Source organism: Schistocerca gregaria, chromosome 5 (genome assembly GCF_023897955.1).
Source record: "Schistocerca gregaria isolate iqSchGreg1 chromosome 5, iqSchGreg1.2, whole genome shotgun sequence".
Taxonomy (NCBI): domain Eukaryota; kingdom Metazoa; phylum Arthropoda; class Insecta; order Orthoptera; family Acrididae; genus Schistocerca; species Schistocerca gregaria.
In genome coordinates this window covers 572,245,319-572,267,129 of record NC_064924.1, presented here as the reverse complement: position 1 = coordinate 572,267,129, position 21,811 = coordinate 572,245,319, and the positions used below count along the sequence as shown (strand labels likewise).

Here is a 21,811-nt window from a genome sequence, read left to right as displayed (position 1 = left end):
GACTGGAGTTACGTGGCCTTTGTGTGGTAGGTATTTAATTGAATTTTCAGGTTGGTGGACTGACTGTTTAACCCTGCAGCAGGCGCGTGGCGGCATACAGTGCCGCCAATTTTGTTTTCCTTCAATAATTATGTCAGCTCGCCAACCACACAATAGTGGTGCCAGATATGCTTCGATTGTTTAGTCACGCACCAAACTGCATTGCTGAGCTGTCATTATACCCACCATAACAGCTGTGACTCACCTGTGAAGTGGACGATTGCACCGAGGCGGCACTGCGTACTGCACGCGACCGGTAATTTAAGTACGCACATGAAGCCATACCACTGTTGAATGTTTTGATTATTAGAAGCTTTGTTTTACAACTCTGTGGGTGAATGATAATTTAGTTATTAATATTGCTTTGGTATTAGAATTATTTTATTGTCTCCCAGGTCCGCACAAAGGAAAGGACTAACACCAGAAGAAATTGAGTGTCTTCTTCTGCAATCACCTGTTGAAGAAAACTACGCAGATTTCTCTGACAGCGATGAGGAAACAGAAATAATTGAAACTGCAGATCATTCCAGTGAATCTGAGCACTCATGCAATGACGGGAATGGAGTGAAAGGAAAGCCACATGATGACAGCCATTTTTATATTGGTAAGGACCAAGAAACTTTGTGGATAAATAATCCGTTAGCACTACCAGGGAAACCAAAACATAAGAATATAATCAAAGTCCTATCTGGCCCGAAATGCATTGGTAGAGAAGCTAAAACATAATTGAAAAATTTCTCAAATTGTTTGAACCTGAGATAATTGATTATGTCGTTGCAAACACAAACCTGGCCTTGGCTCTGATGGACTGCCATTTGAAAGAAAGGGCTCAGCTCTCTACTCTACCACGAGATATTCAAGGATATATGTCACCTCATCAATCAATTCCCACTAATCACGATGAGACTGTAAGAAGGTGTGAGAGTTGCCATCTTTGTAAAAATAATAATAATAATAATAATAATAATAATAATAATAATAATAATAAAACTACTGTCACTTGCAATAGCTGCAAAAGATTCATTTGCAAGCAACATTGCCACAATGTTGTCACATGTAATGATTGGCCGGCCGGTGTGGCTGTGGGGTTCTAGGCGCTTCAGTCTGGAACCGAGTGACCGCTACGGTCACAGGTTCGAATCCAGCCTCGGTCATGGATGTGTGTGATGTCCTTAGGTTAGTTAGGTTTAATTAGTTCTAAGGTCCAGGCGACTGATGATCTCAGAAGTTAAGTCGCATAGTGCTCAGAGCCATTTGAACCATATTAATGATTGCAGAGCTTCTCTGGAGGAAGAAAGTGTGTGATTCTTGATATGTTTTTACTGACTGCCTTGTTCTTTATTATTACTACAAAGTTTTTATACATATTACATGTTTTTGTAAAATTTGCTTTAACAATTGTAAACTATCAAATCATATCTGTGGTTGTAATTTAATTAGAATTTGTTATTAAAGTAGCGCTTAGGAAATACCCTGGAACTGTATGTCAGATATTCTGTAACAATTTTAATTATCCCATGCACCTTGGATATATGTATACAGATCATATTAAAAGTTGATGTTAAGAATGATGTTATAGACAATAAATAATTAATTCCACCAAAATATTAAAAAAAACTGCTTTTTTATGTAATTAAATGTAGGCGGCACTGAGTGCCGCAAGCGCCCCCTGACGCAACAATCTTAAGCACGCCTGCCGCAGGGTTAAAGGATAGTGAGAGTGCAACCCAACCTGCCACAACTTCACAGTATGGTTTGGGGGAGGTACTGGCTCTATCCTTATGGCTCCAAGTGGCCTATTGCTTTTGTCTCAAAAATGCTGAGTGCTGCTCCAACTAGGTACTCTCAGATAGAAAAGGAAGCTTTGACCACTGTAAATCCTATGAAGGAATTCCACACTTTTCTCTATGGTACCAAATTCCACCTGGTCGTTGATCACGAACCATTGGTTTCTTTGTTCCATCTTTCTGTGAATGATGAGCTCCATGTGGTTCCTAAGTCATGCAGCGACCGTAAACCATAAAATTACCAAATATGCAGCAACCAGTCGCAAAATCATGTTTTATTTATTCAGTTTTGCAAATCGATTTCAACTGATTAAGAGCCATCATCAGTGCTTTCAACCAATATCGATTTGCAAAAGTGAATAAATAAAACATGATTTTGCGACTGGTTGCTGCATATTTGGTAATTCCATCTTTCTGTGTCATTATCAGATAGAGCAGCACATGAAATTTAATACTGGGCTCTTTCCTTTTGCATTACAACTATAATATTCATTTCTGCCCTATGAATCAATACGCAAATGCTGATGCTTTGTTCCGCCCGCCAGCTATCCCGGACCCAGGATTTGATGAGGAGTAATTGCTTTCTTTCCACACTGAAGTCACTGCACAGTGGACAGTTGATGGTTTTCCTATAACTAGCACTAGGATTGTGAAGGCTGTAGCTTCGGATTCCTTTTTGCGGCAAGTCATACCATTCATACAGCATGGTTGCCTGGATTCACCGACTTCTTGTGTGTCTGACCCCATTCGTAATTATTACATCTTTCGATTCTCCATTGTGGATGGTGTTCTGCTATTAGACCCAGCCGCTAGCGTAGTGATCCCCTCACTGCTTTATTTGCAGGTTCTCTGTTTACTGAATGCAGATCATTGGGGTGTAGACTGAACAAAAGCCTTGGCCGTTGACATGTGTTTTGGTCTGGCTTAGACGGTGATGTTACCCACCTGCTTGGCTCCTGTTCACAGTGTGTGACACACCATGCAACTCCTCAGATGTCATCGGCTCCTTGACTGACCACATCACACACATGGGACCATATACATGTGGATTTCACTGGCCCCTCCCTCAATGCTTATTGACTGTTGGTAGTTGACACATATACTTGTTTTCTGTATGTCATTCATTGTGTTTTCACATCCATAACTGCCAACGTCGCAACCTTGTCTAAAAATTTTTCACTCAGTGGCTTGCTAATGATGGTAGTGTCTCATAATGGTCCACAATTTTCATTGCAAGACTTTGCAGCATTTTGCAAAATGGCTCTGAACACTATGGGACTCAACTGCTGAGGTCATCAGTCCCCGAGAACTTAGAACTACTTAAATCTAACTAACCTAAGGACATCACACACATCCTTGCCCGAGGCAGGATTCGAACCTGCGACTGTAGCGGTCGCGCGGTTCCAGACTGTAGAGCCCAGAACCGCTCGGCCACTCTGGCCGGCAACATTTTGCAATTACCATGGTATCTGTCACATTCTCACCATGCCATTCCATCCACAATTTAATGATGATGCATAACACCTAGTGTGAATGTTCAAAAACCAAATGAAAAAGAATGTTACCAACTCTTTGTCAGAAGATGCTTTAGACTGATTTCTCTCCTCGTGCTGTTTCATGCTGTTCAGAGAGAAGAGCCTGGCAGAACTACTCCACAGCACAAGTAGACGACACCACTAAACCTCCTGTGTCCTCCACCTGGACATCAACCCATGCAGCCACTATGCCTCTTCCAGCTGGCTTTGGCTGTCCAGACATGTGGTTTCGGATATCGACCTAAATGGATTTCAGCTGTCATTGACAGATTCCTGGGGGATGGCATCTCTGCAATATCCACATGGGGGATGGCCTCTGCCTTTGTGTGGAGGGCTGGGCACTTCCTGATGTCACACCACCTTTGAGCCTGTTCACAATGGGCATCACATCACTTGCTGCTGCCATGTCTCCACTCCCACATGGGCGAGAGCCTCCATCCTTGGTGGCCAAACCAGCAATTCCTCTACTGCTTCCGACACCATCATCTGGGATTCTGTCACCCACTCCTGAGCAACCACATATACCAATATCGTCAGCACTGTGACTACTGTCACCAGAGCCAATGCCCGAGGTTGACACGGAAACAGTTCCGATAACAATGGTGTAGCCTTATGGTTTGACACAGGAAGGTGAGCTCAGAATGTGTGCGCACTCAAAGCACTTCAGACCATACACTCCCGATGCAGCATGTCACCTTATTCAGAGCCCAGCATATGAGGAGGAGAGTATGAATGTTTCAGGAATCCGAGAGAGAGAGAGAGAGAGAGAGAGAGAGAGAGAGAGAGAGAAATCAATGTCAGAGCCCACCACGGGTCCCATCTATTTAAGGTAAGCCAAGCTACACTAGGCCTCAGTTCTCCATGTGTATTGCTACAGGTCTTTGTGTGCGTAATTGCTTCCTGCTGAATATTGTGCTCAGTCTACTTGTTGTGTTGTACTGATACCTAATTACAACAGGAAGTTATGTCTACACTCACATGCAGGACATCCTTCTGCAGCAACATCCCTTTCAGCATGGTCACAAAATCCACAATGTTCTTTATATGGTGACTGCAGTGTCCTACAGTGGGTTTCAGGAGAGAGGCCAGATGTCATTCCATAAATGAGTGCATAATGGAGTTGGCTAATGCCCACTATGGTACATCTTATTTCTGAATTCTAGGCAGTCCGCAAAAGCATGGTGGTGCTGGAGTCTTTGAATACAGGCATTTCATACCCTCTTTCACTAGAGCAGACTTGTGAAGCACAGCTGTTCTTTTTCTTGTCACTTTTGGTGTTGGGTTCATATTTAGCTTCATGTACACCAGATTCTGTAGCAGAGTGCTTACTTCATTCTATATGACAGTAGCATTCCAGCCTGACTTGTCAGTCATGTGTGTATGAGGTGTGTGTGTGTGTGTGTGTGTGTGTGTGTGAAGAAATCTTTGGCCAATAGCTAAGTGTGTAACAGTTGTTCATTGTGTCTGTCTGTAGCTCAGTGTGTCATCTTTATGGTGAGTAGCAATTTATCCTCTTCCTAATGGAGTTTCCATTGTGTGATTTGCCTAATGGCTTTGTTCTACTCCACAACTTTGTGATGTTTTCCTTTGTTACTATTCCCTACAACATTGCTTTTTTCAGTGTCCATTCTCTGTGTCTTCTTTCCTGTGGTTTTTATGCCTTCCAAACCATACACACTGATTTCTGAGCCAAACTGTATCGACAATCTCATCTGTGCATAACACATGACCATACATGAAGTTGGTACAGTATTTCATGCCTCAAATTCTTCCCGCTGACAATTATAATTATACCTGTTGTCCATATTTCCTTCCTCATTCTCACGTATTTTCATATTTTATTTTCCACACCTACCGGTGCCACATGAACTTGTAAACCTCACCAATCCCCCTTCCTCCTATCTTCTCTTATCCCAATGCGCTCATACTCCCAATACCTCATCAGTTCCTTTTCATCCCCCATTTTCACATATTTCTAACGTAGTATCTGTGTTTTTTTCTGCAAATTTTTACATTGTATAAATGTTTCTGCATATTTTTATGTACTTGTGCATATTTTTAAATGTTTTTGCAATTTTTGTTTTTAGGCACCTGCACATATTTTTAAACCTCTTTTCTGATGATGTAAATAAAATAGAAAGAAACTTCCACATGGGAAAAATATATTAAAAACAAAGATTCCAAGACTTACCAAGCGGGAAAGTGCCGGCAGACAGGCACATGAACAAAACACACAAACACACACACAGAATTACTAGCTTTCGCAACCGATGGTTGCTTCTTCAGGAAGGAGAGGGAAAGACGAAAGGATGTGGGTTTTCAAGGGAGAGGGTAAGGAGTCATTCCAATCCCGGGAGCGGAAAGACTTCCCTTAGGGGAAAAAAAAGGACAGGTGTACACTCGCGCGCGCACGCGCACACACACACACACACACACACACACACACACACACACACACACACACACACACACACACACATATCCATCCGTATGGATGGAATTAATGATTGTTGTGAATAGTATTCTAACACATTTCTCAAATGAATCGATATATATGGGTTGAATAGGCTGTGATGGGCACATAATGGTGAAACCATTTGAGAATTTCGAAAAGGAGTAGGTAGTCAAACTCTTTGCCTTTAAATATGTCTGCTTGTGTCTGTGTATGTGCGGATGGATGTGTGTGTGTGTGTGTGTGTGTGTGTGTGTGTGTGTGTGTGTGTGTGTGTGTGTGTGTGTGTGCGCGAGTGTACACCTGTCCTTTTTTTTTCCCCTAAGGGAAGTCTTTCCGCTTCCGGGATTGGAATGACTCCTTACCCTCTCCCTTAAAACCCACATCCTTTCGTCTTTCCCTCTCCTTCCTGAAGAAGCAATCATCGGTTGCGAAAGCTAGTAATTCTGTGTGTGTGTGTTTGTGTGTTTTGTTCATGTGCCTGTCTGCCGGCGCTTTCCCGCTTGGTAAGTCTTGGAATCTTTGTTTTTAATATAAACCTCTTTTCTGTTATCCAGCTCCCCTCCTCATCACCTAACACCTTCATTTGTCCATTTTGGTGTCATTCTTATTTTCCCAACTCTACAAATGACCTCTGTTCCATCTTTTTGCACCAGTTTAGAAAAGTATCCCTTTTTCTTGCTAAAACTCAGTCCCTTATTCTCTTCCTTAAATGCTGCCTAAACCATGTAATGTTCCCCATCCCAAATGGCCTAACCATAAAAATTCCTTTCTGTGGATCCCTCTCGTCCTTTCACAATTACTTTTGCTTTTTTAGATCCAGCAAACCCTTGCCCCTCACATACCTGGTACTGCAAAAACACATCTCAATGGCATAGGCATCCTAGAACCACACCTATTCCTTCTGCAAGATACTGCTACTGTACAATTCCACCTACATACATCATACATCTGAAATTGAATTCCTACCTCTCTAGCACCTGGAGGAACATTCCAGACCACATCTCCATAAGTTATCCAACCTGCTGACATCCTACTGCCACCTTGAGGCACCCCTATACAACCCCTATTCTATCCCCAGTGTTTCTCCTCATCAACCCCTCATGCCACCCAGGTCATGCCTAGCTGACCTTTCAACTTGCCACATCCCCCAAAACTTCCTATTAACACTCCACTAAATCTGGAGCTGAAACAATCCCAGAACACTGTTTAACCTATCTACCAAAATTCTCAGCTGCACAGAAGTTTCACTCGTATCCAAAGGCCACACATTCATCCCTGCACCCAAATTTAACCATGCTGGAGTTGTCATGGTCCCAGTCTCTTTGTCCCGATCCCTGCAATGGAAATCCTTCTTTACCACCAATCCCTCCAACCGAAGTCAACCTAATCACAACACAGAACCCTGCCTCTCCCAATTCATACCATCATCCAACCATGCTCCTACCCCACCTGCCTACCCATCCCCCAATCACCTTCCAGGAAATCCTTATCTCCAACTTGGCCTCACCACCGTTCCCCAGATCTCTTCCTAAGAACACTAACCCTTAAGCAGAAAAAATGAAGCTATGCACAACCTCAAAACAAATCCCAACCTTATCATCCTACCTGCAGACAAAGGTTCCACCAGTGTTATTACAAACTGCAGTGATTACCTGACAGAAGGCCTCTGCCAATTATCTGACTGTGCCTTCTATAAACTCTGCCAGAGTGATCCCGACCCCCAACATAACCTCCAATCTCTACTTAAAGCCTACTTTTGGTCCTTTCCAGAACCTCTCCCTGAATACATTTCCCTCCTTACCCCTTTGACACCCCACACCCACCTTCTACATGCTCCCAAAAATCCACATCCCCAACAATCCTGGATGCCCCATTGTAGCTGTTTATTGCACTCCCACTTCAAAAAATTTGGCCTTAGTTGACCACCATCTCCAAGCAATTGTCCAAAATCTAGCCTCCCACAATGAGGATACCAACAACTTCCTTCATCAACTCTTCAACATCCCCGTCCCTTTACGCAGTAGATCACTACCCATCGCTGTTTATGCCACTTCCCTATACACCAACATCCCTCATGTCTATGGTATTGCCACTACTGAACACTACCTTTCCCAATGTCCTTCAGACTCCAAACCCACCACCTCATTCCACGTTCACCTTACCAACTTAATCCTAACACACAACTACTTCTTCTTTGGAGGGAAGATATGCATATAAATCTGCAGCACAGCTATAGGCACCCACATGCCACCCTCCTAAGCCAACCCATTTGAGATATTAGGGGAAACCTTCCTAGCCTCCCAAATCCCAGATCCCAGATCTGGTTCAGGTTCACTGATGATACCTTCATGATCTGGAGTCGGGGCCAAGACACCCTATCCTCATGCCTTCAAAACCTCAATACCTTCTCTCCCAACCACTTCACCTGGTCCTCCTCAATCCATCATGGCACATTCCTGGACACTGACCTCCTCCTCCTCCCCAAAGGCTCCATCCACACCTTTGTCAACTTTAAACCCACTAACAGAACCTGCATTTCAACAGCTGCCATCCCTACCACACCAAATAATCACTCCCATACAGCCTGGTCACCTGGGGATGGCATTTCTGCAGGGACACCCAAAGTATGCTGATGGACTCACCAACACTTTCACACACAGACACTATCCCCCAGACCTAATCAACGAACAGATATCCTCCCTGCCATTTCCCCCACACACCCCCAATCCTCTCACCAACCCCAAGAACCAGGTACAAAGCAGTTCACCCTTCATCACCCATCACCACCCCAAAGTGGAAGATCTCAACCACATCCTTCGTCAAAGCTTTGATTATCTATCCTCATGCCCTATCCAAGTTCCTTCCCATCCCTCCTCAAGGGGTGCTCCGTCACTCACCCAACCTTCACAACATCCTAGTCCATCCCTATGCCACCCCCAATCCCAAACCTTTGCCACACAGATAACATCCTTGAGGAAGACAAAAGTGCAAGAGCTGTCCAATGCAGCATTTCCTATTCCAGATCTGTCACAGGCATAGCCTACCCCAACAGAGGCCAGGCCACCTGTGAAAGCAGCCGTGCCATATACCAGCCCTGCTGTAATCACCACATAAATTTTTACATTGGCATGACTTCCAACCAATGTCCCCACACCCTCTAACCAACAATCCCCCCTCCCGCCGCTCCATGTCTTATCACCCCCTCCCTATTCACATCCCTTCACTCTTATTGTGTGTAGCCCACTGTCAATGCACCCAGCCGTCTTTCCCCTTCCCTTCTCCTCTCCTCTACATTTTTTGCTCCACCCCTCTCCCACTACTCACATCACAGCCTCCGAATGCTATGCCTGGCAGTCTTGTCATGCCTCTATCTCGTACCAGCAGGCTCTGCCAGAGAATACTCTTCTCTCCCATACCCTGCCTATCCCTCCTCCTTCCCTACCTCACTCCAGCCTGCTCCTTTCATTCTACATGATGGCTGCATTCTGGTATGAGCTGATGGAGATGGTGGTCATGTGTCATGAGGTGGGCTTGCTTGTATGAATGTGAGTGTTTCTTCTTTTCTGAAGAAGATTTTGGCCTAAAGCTAAATGTGTAAGAGTGTTTTTGTTGTACCTGTCTGCAACTCAATGTGTCATCTTTAGGGTGAGTAGCTATTTATCCTTTACCCAATATTACTGATATTCCAATCCAACATTTCCATTGTTTGAAAGCAAATTTTGGGAAGTTTCCGTATATCTAGGGTTTTTATCAAGAGTTATAGAACTGAAAATTAATTAAATCTATTCAGTCATGCAGGAAATGTATCAATATATTTTCATCATACCTTAAGGGACAAGTATTTCAATACTGACAGCTCCAGGGACTTCTTCTTAAATTAATACATGTAGACAATTGCTCTGATTTATAAGATGTATCTCAAGTTACCTAACTGTTAAGGGTATGGCACACTAATATGTCATACTTTCATTAAAATAATTTTGTAACTGATGTTTCAGTGCAACACCAACAAAAAGACTGTCAGAAGGAGAGCTTTCAGCCAACTAGGCCTTCATCGGAAATATCCAACACACCCCCACAGGCACGTACGTGCGTGCGCGCGCACACACACCCACACACCACCACCAGCATCCATCCCTCCCCCCCCCCCCCTCTCTCTCTCTCTCTCTCTCTCACACACACACACACACACACACACACACACACACACACACACACACACACACAGGTGCATGTGCAAATGCAACTCACACACAGTCTCTGGCTGCTGAAACCAGACTCTGAAGCCAGACTCAGACTCCTAGAGACTGCGGTCGTGTGTGTGTGTGTGTGTGTGTGTGTGTGTGTGTGTGTGTGTGTGTGAGATGGAGGCCTAGTTGACTTCATATGTGTGTGTGTGTGTGTGTGTGTGTGTGAGTGAGTGTGAGATGGAGGCCTAGTTGACTCAAAGTTCACTTTCTGACAATCTTTTTGCTGCACCTATCTGCAAATCAGCATCTCTGCTATATGGTGAGTTGAACTATCCTTTTCATTATATTGTTACAATCATCCTGGATTTTCCATTTTTTTGATAAATAACATTTAACTGCTTACAAGCACAGAATAAAAATGTATACACACGAAGTCTAATAACACACATACTTAAAAAATAAAAGGATTACTATTTGAGGAAAAAATTTGTGCATTAAAACACTATGGTTTTTGCTTTTGCTTCTAAATGTCCTGATTGTAGAAAAGAATTGTACTTACCACATTTTCAAAATTTTTTTCCACTATATTTTTGTTGATCTCATCCAGTAACTCATTTTCTTTATCCTTTGTAAGAGGTGCAAATGGACGGTACAGGAAAGAAAGTGTTCCTGTCTCTACTGACTGACGTTTCATCTTGTATTGAGCCAACATTTGCTGTGCATTGGCAAACATTGCTTGAGATAAATCAGAGCTACTGAAGTTGAGGTACTCTTTTGGAATTAAACCCTGAAATAATAAATATGGTTGAGGGCTTCTGCTATCATAAAACTCAGTGCCCTTATATATACTGATGACCCACATGCAGTTAGTAATTTTCATATTGATTACATCATGTTAATGATATCTCACAATAATGTGGACTGTGTCACCTTATTTATGAAAGTCATACATTTTCTCATTGAATGTATGGCTTTACAGTGATTGTTTATGTGAATTACACACACACACACACACACACACACACACACACACACACACACACACACAAAAAAAACATATAAATAATATGTATAAAAATTTCTCTATAGAGAAAAAGCTGGCCAGAAAAAAATTTATAATCCCTTTTCGTCATTTATGTTTTATTCCACAATTAAAGTTTGTATGTTTGTCCTTTTCTGTGCCAGAAGCAGGTTAAGTAATGAACAGTGGGTGACAGTTTCATTCCTAGTGTTTTAACTGTGGATACTAATGACAGATTCAAATTGCAACCACTAGTTAATGAGAGATAGCATAAAGAAATAAATACAGTGTGATACTGCAATTCTTTTATTTAGATGCTTAAATGGTGGCTTTGGATGTACATTACATACAACCTCTATTGTGCAGCTTCGTGCATTAAATACTTTGTATGAAAGTGTACTGCTGTTCAACAATATTATTTCCTGCGGCATTAATGAATATAAGTCATCGTTGTTGTCACTGCTGTTGTTTTTGTTGTGGTCTTCAGTCCAGAGACTGATTTGATGCAGCTCTTCATGCTACTCTATCCTGCACAAGCTTCTTCATCTCCAAGTAACTGCTGCACCCTGCATCCTCCTCAATCTGCTTAGTGTATTCATCTCTTGGTCTCCCTCTACAATTTTTGCCCCCAACATTGCCCTCCAATACTAAATTGGTTATCCCTTGATGCCTCAGAACATTTCCTACCAACCGATCCTTTCTTCTAGACAAGTTCTGCCACAAATTCCTCTTCTCCCCAATTCTATTCAGTACCTCCTCATAAGTTATGTGATCTATCCATGTACTCTTCAGCATTCTTCTTTAGCACGACAGGCACTGAAGACCTTGCTGTCGTGTGCCCAAAACCCCTCTACTACTACTTCAGCACGACATTTCAAACACTTCTATTCTCTTCTTGCCTAAACTATTTATCATCCATGTTTCACATCTATTCATGGCAACACTTTGAGAAAAGACTTCTTGACACTTATATCTATACTCAATGTTAAAAAATTTCTCTTCTTCAGAAACACTTTTGTTGCCATTGCCAGTCTACATTTTATATTCTCCCTACTTCAACCATCATCAGTTATTTTGCTCCTCAAATAGCAAAACTCATCTACTACTTTAGGCATCTCAGTTCCTAATTTAATTCCCTCAGCATCACCTGATTTAATTAGACTATATATCATTACCTTCGTTTTGCTTTTGCGGATATTCATCTTATATCCTCCTTTCAAGAGGCTATCCATTCTGTTCAACTGCTCTTCCAGGTACTTTGCTGTCTCTGACAGAATTACGATGTGATCGACAAACCTCTAAGTTTTTATTTTTTCTCCACGGATTCTAATGCCTACTCCAAATTTTTCTTTTGTTTCCTTTACTGCTTGCTCAATGTATAGACTGAATAACATCAGGGATAGGCCACAACCCTGTCTAACTCCCTTCCCAACCACTGCTTTCCTTTCATACCCCTCGACTCTTATAACTGCCATCTGGTTTCTGTACAAATTGTAAATAGCCTTTCGCTTCCTGTATTTGAACCCTGCTACCTTCAGAATATGAAAGAGAGTATTCGAGTCAACATTGTCTAAAGCTTTCTCTAAGTCTACAAATGCTAGAAATATAGGTTTGTCTTTCCTTGCTCTATTTTTTAGGATAAGTCGAAGGGTCGGTATCGCCTCACATGTTCCTACATTCCTAGAAAATTCGAACTGATCTTCCCCAAGGTCGGCTCGTACCAATTTTTCCATTTGTCTGTAAAGAATTTGTGTCAGTATCGTGCAGGTGTGACTTATTAAACTGATAGTTCGGTAATTTTCACACCTGTCAAAACCTGCTTTCTCTGGGATTGGAATTATTATATTCTTCTTGAAATCTGGAATGTAAGTATGAAAAGGAAAATAACTGACACATTATGGTCACCCTAAAATAGCTAGCAAGAACTGAAAAAAAGTTCCGAAATTCAAGCATGAAGAAGATCTACAATGCACGAATTTGAATTCAAGCCTTTATTAACAAGCACAGGCACAATTTATAATCATAGGTGTAAATACTGCCGTCTTTCTGTGCTCTATTGTTGTTGGCAATAATGAGAGTGGACTCAACTTGAAAATTGTGCCTGGGTGGCAAAATCCCTGGAGCCAGTCATGTAGAAAAGACATTCTTACTGATGAAACATGGTTTGAGTATAAATGGCTACTTCATGTTTCTAATGTTAAAGAAACTTTTCAGATGGAAAGCACAACACAACACACCCAGATGACATGAACAAAGATTAAATTATTGACATGAAGGACACGGGGACAGATCACACAGTCAGCCGTGCACAGTCAGCTGCAGGAGTAGTAATGAAATGGACTCAGAACAACAGTGTGGTAAGATGTGAAGGCATGGGTCCTTCCAGAAGGGCTGCACCACGAGATAATTCACCTTTGGCAACGAATACAAGAACTTAACAAAACACACAATGTATAATCAATCTATCAAAAGGAAAACAGTGTGAATTAACAATGACATTTGTAGCATGGCACTGGCCACAAGTTCATAGTCCACTTCATTCCATTTCATTTTAATACAAATTTATTGTGTAAAAGCTTAACTACTAAATAGAATTATAAAAATATTATGCTACATTAATGAAGCTGTTCTTGTTAATTCATTTGTCTTTTTTATGACCTGGGCACAAAGGTGTGAACATAGCATTAACATATGGAGAGGAAAAGTTGCCACCATATGCTGCTTCTTGCTGGAAATATGTATTGTGCAAAATTCTTGGCTGATACAGCAGGGAAGGCATCAGTTTGAGCTCTGCTTTCTGTGGTAAGTGTGGCATCAGTTGCAGTTTTGATTTTCAGTCTCAGAAGGTCTAGCACATCAGTGCATTCATACTTGAGGTGAACTGTTTAGTTACTCATAACTGAGCTGCAAGGACACCCCTTGGGCACAGGAATGGGACTGTCTATTTAGCCAAGCAAGAGGAAAAAACTAACAAGATGGGTGACAATGTACTCAGATGAACTGTCTTAAATTATAGTGATACATTTTTAAAATTAAAAGCAACTGGCCAAGAGGTGTTATTCATGGAAGGGATTACAGGGATGTCACCCCCATCTCAGATAAAAGGTATTGTGGCAGAATACATGGCAGAAGTTTGTATGTATGAAAGACATGAATGTTTCGAGCTTTTGCTAATAATAATGTGACAAAATCTGTATTATTAGAGTGACAGGTTTCTTGAGGCAAGAACAGTATTTTGTGTTCATTTGACACACAGTATTATGGCAAAAGCAGCCTATACATTGTTGCCACCTTCACAAAAACACAGCAATTATGTAACACTGCTCTTGAGTGTTAAAAATGAAAATGCATAACAGCTATTGGCAGCACCTCTCAATCATGCTTTGTGACTGTATTTTTATCAGAGCTTATGCTGATATGGTTGTGATTAGTATGCTTCATGAAGTCAATACACTTCCTATAAATTCAGTTCCTTTTTAAATGATAATTCGGCTTCTTTCCTGGCTATAACACAAAATAACATTTCTCAAGTAAAGTGCATGATATTTCCATTTGTTTGTGTAATGGACAGAGCACATTGTAGATGCATTTTGGAGTTACTGGAGCTGCAGAGGGCTCCAGTCCACAAGTTGGCTGGCAGCAAGCAGTGCTCTTGTACATTACATGGGCATCAGCAAAAGTCTGTCTTCCTCAGTTGACACTTAAAAGCGATAGTCGTAATCTTTTGTTATTTAAAAAGAAGAAGAAGAAGAAGAAGAAGAAGAAGAAGAAGAAAGAAAGAAAGAAATCTAGCTATGACCGTGAAACTTGGTGATGGTTCAAGTTTTTCTCTACACATTCATGCTACAATGCAACACATTTTCCTCAAGGATGGACATCTTGGTGGAAACCTTTATTGTAGAAGTATGCATTTTGACATTCTGGAAACCTTCCACCTTTAAAACCATCTTGTTATTCTGTAAATATCTACCATGCAACTGTTTCCTCCTGTGAGAAAAAAGGCAGAAGTCACTGTGTGCTGTTTCAGTAGAGTATGGGAGCTGGCACAAAATACGATAGCTCAGAGAAGCAGCACCCTTGTCTCCTTTCATCCTCACAACAAGTGGCCTCCTGTCATCCTGGGGTGTGACTGATCGGCCTCTCCTTTTTAACATTCACCAGTCTGCCCCTCTCTCCTCCCTAAGGAAGGAACAATTAGTTCCAAATGTTACAGTGGTGTATGTACCCTTACGTGTGTCTACAGACAACATTTCTGCTGATGGTAAGTGTTGTTGTTGTGGTCTTCAGTCCAAAGATTGGTCTGATGCAGCTCTCCATGTTACTCTATTCTGTGCAAACCTCTTCATCTACAAGTAACTACTGCAACCTACATTCTTCTGAATCTGCTTAGTGTATTCATCTCTCGGTCTCGCTCTATGATTTGTACCCTCCACACTTCCCTCCAGTGATCCACTGATGCCTCAGAATGTGTCTTACCAACTGATCCCTTCTAGTCAAACTGTGCCACAAATTCCTCTTCTCCCCATTTCTACTCAGTACCTCCTCATTAGTTATGTGATCTACCCATGTAATCTTCAGCATTCTTCTATAGCACCACATTTCAAAAGCTTCTATTCTCTTCTTGTCGAAACCATTTATCATCCATGTCCCACATCCATACATGGCCACACTTCATACACATACTTCCAGAAAAGAATCCCTGACACTTAAATCTATACTTGATGTTAACAAATCTCTCTTCTTCAGAAATGCTTACCTTGCCATCACCAATCTACATTTTATATCCTCTCCACTTCAACCATCATCAGTTATTTTGCTGTCCAAATAACAAAATTCATCTACTACTTTAAGTGTCTCATTTCCTAACCTAATTCCTCCAGCATCACCTGATTTACAAATAATTCGACTACATTCCGTTATTCTCGTTCTGCTGTTGTTGATGTTCATCTTATATCCACCTTTCAAGATACTGCCCATTCCATTCAACTGCTCTTCCAGGTCGTTTGCTGTCACTGACAGAATTATAGTGTCATCAGCAAACTTCAAGATTTTTATTTCTTCTCCTTGGATTTTAATTCCTACTCCAAATTTTTCTTTGGTTCCCTTTACTGCTAGTTCAATGTACAGATTGAATAACAACAGGTATAGGCTTCAACCCTGTCTCACTTACTGCTTCCCTTCCATGCTCCTCAATTCTTGTAACTGCCATCTGGTCTCCGCAAATTGTATGCAGGCTTTCGCTCCCCTGTGTTTTACCCCTGCCACCTTCAAAATTTGAATGAGAGTATTCGTCAACATTCTCAAACCCTTTGTCAAAACATTTCTCTGAAGTCTACAAATGGTATAAATGTAGGTTTGCGTTTTCTTAACCTGGCTTCTAAGGTAAATCATAGGGTCAGTATTGCCTGGCATGTTTCTACATTTCTATGGAATCCAAACTGATTTTCCCTGAGGTTGACTTCTACCAGTTTTACCATATGTCTAAAGAATCTGTGCTAGTAATTTGCAACCATGACGTATTAAATTGATAGTTCAGTAATTTTCACACATGTCACCATCTGTGCTCTTTGGAAATGAATTTATTTTATTCTTCTTTAAGTCTGAGGGTATTTCACATGTGTCATACATCTTGCCTGCCGGATGGAAGAGTTTGGTCATGGCTGGCTCTCCCAAGGCTATCAGTAGTTCTAACAGAATGTTGTCTACTCTTGGGACCTTGTTTCTACTTAGGTCTTTCAGTGCTCTGTCAAATTCTCCATGCACTGTCATATCTCTCATCTCATCTTCATCTACATCCTCTTCCATGTTCTCTTCTTTGCTTAGGACTGGTTAACCATCTGAACTCTTGATATTCATAAGGTGGTTCTCTTTTCTCCAAAGGTCTCTTTAATTTTTCTGTAGGTGGCATCTATCTTACACCCAGTGATATATGCTTCTACATCCTTACATTCGTCCTCCAGCCATTCCTGCTTATCTGTTTTGCACTTCCTATCGATCTAATTTTTGAGACATTTGTATTCCTTTTTGCCTGCTTCATTTAGTGCATTTTTATATTTTCTCTGGTGTTACCCAAGGATTTCTACTAGCCCTCATCTTTTTACCTGCTTGACCATCAGCTGCCTTCACTATTTCATCTCTCAAAGCTACCCCTTCTTCTTCTACTGTATTACTTTTCCCTGTTCCCGCTGAAATTCTCTAAAACCTCTAGTTATTTTAGTTTATCCAGGTCCCATTTCCTTAAATTCCTAACTTTCTCCAATTTCTTCAGTTTTAACCTGCAGTTCATAACCAATAAATTGTGTTCGGAGTCCACAACTGCCCCTGGAAATGGTTTACAATTTAAGCCTGGTTCCTAAATTTGTCTAACCATTATATAATCAACCTGAAACCTTCCTGTGTCTCCAGGTCTCTTCCATGTATACAATCTTCTTTCAAGATTCTTAAACCAAGTGTTAATGATGATTAAGTTATGCTCTGTGCAAAATTCTACCAAAAAGCTCCTTCTTTCATTCCTTACCCCCAGTCCACATTCACCTACTACTTTTCCTTCTCTTCCTTTTCCTACTATCAAATTCCAGTCCCCCATGACAATTAAATATTTGTCTCCCTTAACTATCTAAATAATTTCTTCTATCTAATTATACATTTCTTCAATCTCTTCATCATCTGTGGCGCTAGTTAGCATATGAACTTTTACTACTGTGGTATTCTGGGCTTCTTGTCTATCTTGCCTGCAATAATGCATTCATTATGTTATTCACAGTAGCTTACCTGCATTCCTATCTCTTTTATTCATTATTAAACCTACTCCAGCATTACTCCTATCCGATTTTGTGTTTGGAACCCTGTATTCACCTGACCAGGAGTCTTGTTCCTCCTGCCACTGAACTTCACTAATTACCACTATATCTAACTTTAATCTATCCATTTCCTTTTTTAAATTTTCTAACCTACCTGCCCGATTAAGGGATCTGACATACCGTGCTTTGTTCCGTAGTACGCCAGTTTTGTTTCTCCTGATAACGACGTCTTCCTGGGTAGTCCCCTGCCCAGAGATCCGAATGGGGGAATATTTTACCTCCGGAATATTTTATCCAAGAGGATGCCATCATCATTTAACCATACAGTAAAAGCTGCATGCCCTCGTGAAAAATTACAGCTGTGGTTTCCCCTTGCTTTAACCATTCATAGTAACAGCACAGCAATGGTGTATTGGTTGATGTCACAAGGCCAGTTTAGTCAATCGTCCAGCCTACTGCCCCTGCATCTACCGCTCCTCTTCAGGAACCACATGTTTGTCTGGCCTCTGAACAGATAACCCTCCATTGTGGTTGCACCTATGGTACAGCTATCTGCATCGTTGAGGCACACTAGCCTTCTCATCAATGGCAAGGTCTGTGGCTCATGGAGGGAGTACTGGTCAGCAATCCTGTCTCATAATTTTGTTGTTTTATCGAGAAAATTTTCCTTTTGTTGATGTTGATATAATAACCTCTTTTCAATGCATTAAGCATTCCATTCAACTGATCTCCCAAGTCCTCCATCATCTCTGACAGAATTACAAAGTCATGGACAAACATTCAAGTTTTAATTGCTTCTCCATAAACTTCAATTCCTTTTTAATATTTCACTTTTGTTTCCTTTCTGATTGCTCAATGTATATATTGTTTAACATGGGAGGATAGGCAACAACTGTGTCACACAATTGTAAACTACAGCCTCCCTTTCCTGACATTTGAGTCATATAATTGCTGTCTGGTTTCTGTAACAGTTACAGACACCTTCTTTCTCCCCATTTTTTATCCTTGCTTTACTTGAGAAATTCAAAGATTATATTCATGTCAACACTGTCAAGAGTTTTCTCTAAATGTATGAATGCTATAAACATAGCCTGTTGGCTTCCCTCTTGGGTTCTTCAGTCAACACTTGTCTCATGACCTTTTATTTTCACATTTTGATAACATGAATGGTTGGCATTGTCAAAGCTTCATCCTCCATTGTTGGTGGTGGACTGGAGCCGAGCACACAGCTGCAGATTATACGTACTAGGTGCTCCAATGTCCAAGGGCTTCTCCACAGTCATTTCTGGTGCAGTTCCCCTGTTGCTACCTGCAATGGTCATTTGCTACAGCAAGGGAATCCAAGATCCATTTACCCTGAGGCTTTCTTCTTTCCTGTTGAATCTATTCTCATGTTTGTGTATTTCTATTGCTTTTCTGAACAAGTGAGTGTGATAGCTCTTCTCCACCTGCCCCTCCCACCTGCAATGTCGCTTATGTTCTGTGATCATGGTGTTGATTGTTGGAGCAGTTGGGGAAATCACCTGTGGCAGAACTCACATTGTGTGGGGCTGACCAAATAGTAAAATTTGCCGACATGGAAGTTCTCACCGTAGAGAAGAGCTGTAGAACTGCACAAAAACAAGAATAGCTTTGACAAGAAAGAAGAAAGCCTCAAGGTAAATGGATCCTGGATTCCCAGGCTGCAATGAATGACCACTGCAGATAGCAAGAGGAGGATTACACCTGAAATGACTGCAGAGAAGCCCTTGACTGTTGGCTTGCCAGGTACATATAGTCTGCAGATGCAAGCTCACCTCTAGTTCATGAGCAGCAATGGAGTGTGAAGCTTTGAAAATGCCAGCCACTCGTGCTGGTGAAACATCAGAAAAATCATTAGACAAACATCAGCTGAAGAACCTGAGATATAAGCCACAAGGCAGTTTGTCGACAAGTGGCCGAGAAAGCTTTAACAATTTTGTATTGTAAACTTAGGTTTGCCTTTGTTTAGCCTATCTTCTAAGACAAGTCACAGTGTCAGTATTGCTTCGTGTTCTCCTGCAGCTGAAAGAGGTGTCTCAGCGGTAAGACACTAGGCTTCTATTCTGGAGCACAGCAATTCAAATCCCTGTCCAGGTATGCTGATTTGGGTTTTCTGTGGTTTCCCTAAATTTCTTAAACTGAATGCCGAAATGGCTCCTTTGAAATGGCACATCCAATTTCCTTCCTCATTCTGATTGTGCAATATTTTCCCTCTAATCTATCTACACATGTGTTTCTACATTTCTCCAAGACACAAACCAATTGTATCCATGGTCAGCTTTTACTGATTTACATTTTTCTGTAAATTATTTCTGCCAGTGTTTTTCAACCATAACTTGCTGAAATGACTGTTTGGTAATATTCATTCCTGTTTGCACCTAAACTTTATTTGGAGTTGGGATTGCTATATCCTTCTCGAAGTCTGAGAGTATATCTTGTGTACCAGGTGGAGCAGTTTTATCATGGTTAGTTCTTGCAAGTATTTCAATAATTCAAAGGGAACATTATCTACTACAGGTGACTTTTTTTCAACTTATGGCCCTTGCTCTAAAGACAGCAATGACTAATATACAAATGCCTAACTGCTCTGCAATTCTAATTACATCAAATATCCTACCTGGAAATTTAGATGGTGATTTAGATTCCCCACGCAGTTTTGAGTATCGACATCGACAGTGAGAAGATGTCAGAGATAGTAGGGCTACAGATTGGAACAGCAGCTTAGGCCCTTGTGAGCTGCAGCAGTGCAGCAAGCACGTGAGATGGCACCAACCTCTGACAAGTGTTTACCTCTAAATACCATGGCCCACCTCTTGCTATCCAGTCTCTTACTAGTTTTTGAAGCCTTCAGTTATTTGACACTGAATAGTATTCGAGTCTTGACCTTGCCTGATCTACGTTTGTGATTTGGATTGCTCTCTGGATCATTGTATACACTTAAGATGACTTTGCTATGCTGTAGACTTGTTTTGGTTACAACTCCACTATCATTAACCTTCACACTGTTTTGTTCTCCTGGTCTCTACTCAGCAGTGCGAGTTATTGGAAATGGTGTTTTACCTATGCAGAGTAGCACAGAAAAGAAAGTCATGTACTTTTAAAGTATCTGCATGTTTTCTTCATGGTGCTGTAGCCTCCACTACAGTAGTATGTGCGTAAGACTCAAGTAGAAAATCTACTGGCTGTACTACAAGCATAAAAAATAATCATCATTTACTCACCACAGAATTAACAGGCAGGGAAATTCCAATAAGGGTAGCCATAAGTGGAGCAATATCAGCCTGGTGAACATCTTTGCGTAATGTGTCCAATTTATTCTCAGTTCCTGTTACTAACTGTGGAGTATTTATCCCGGCACCCCAAGCAATGAGTGGTGTTTCTGTTTCAGATGGGTCCCCAGCGCCATGAGAGCCTTGAAATATACACAAACATTTGGTTATCCCAGAGTCATTAGTTAACAACAAAGACTGAAGTTTACTATCATTATTCTGAAAAATGTGGTTACAAAGTGCATCTGGCAATATAACAAAACTATGGAATCAACTGTGTACCTGTTCCCCCCCTGGCAACAAGTGTCTGGCTCTAAAAGAAGTTTTGTATACTGTTACGAAGAAACAGAAATGGAATTTATTTATTTAATCTTATGGCTAGGGCCCCCCATCGGGCAGGCCGTTTGCTGGGTGCCGGTCTTTCAATTTGACGCCACTTCGGTGATCTGCAGTTGATGAGGATGATGATGAGACAGAGAAAATTCCCCGACCCAGATGGGAATCAAACCTGGGCCCAGAGGATTGACAATCTCTCAGGCTGACCATTCAGCTACCGGGGGCAGACAGAAATGGAATGAATACACAAGAGAGAGAGAGAGAGAGAGAGAGAGAGAGAGAGAGAGAGAGAGAGAGAGAGAGAGAGAGAGAGAGAAGGAAAGAAAAAGTAGAACGCAAAAGATAGACTATATTTAAA

At 41.4% G+C, this 21,811-nt stretch overlaps 1 protein-coding gene across 1 annotated transcript in view; it reads right to left on the bottom strand.

Moving 5' to 3' along the window:
• The window catches only part of LOC126272171 (GPI ethanolamine phosphate transferase 1), a 292,386-nt gene that overhangs the window by 118,273 nt on the left and 152,302 nt on the right, over positions 1 to 21,811 (bottom strand). Inside the window, exons 6-7 of the mRNA XM_049974812.1 lie at positions 21,070 to 21,260; positions 10,566 to 10,793 (exon numbers count right to left, since the gene is read on the bottom strand). Of these exons, the coding sequence (XP_049830769.1) occupies positions 10,566 to 10,793; positions 21,070 to 21,260 (419 nt within the window). The remainder of the gene's footprint in view (positions 1 to 10,565; positions 10,794 to 21,069; positions 21,261 to 21,811) is intronic.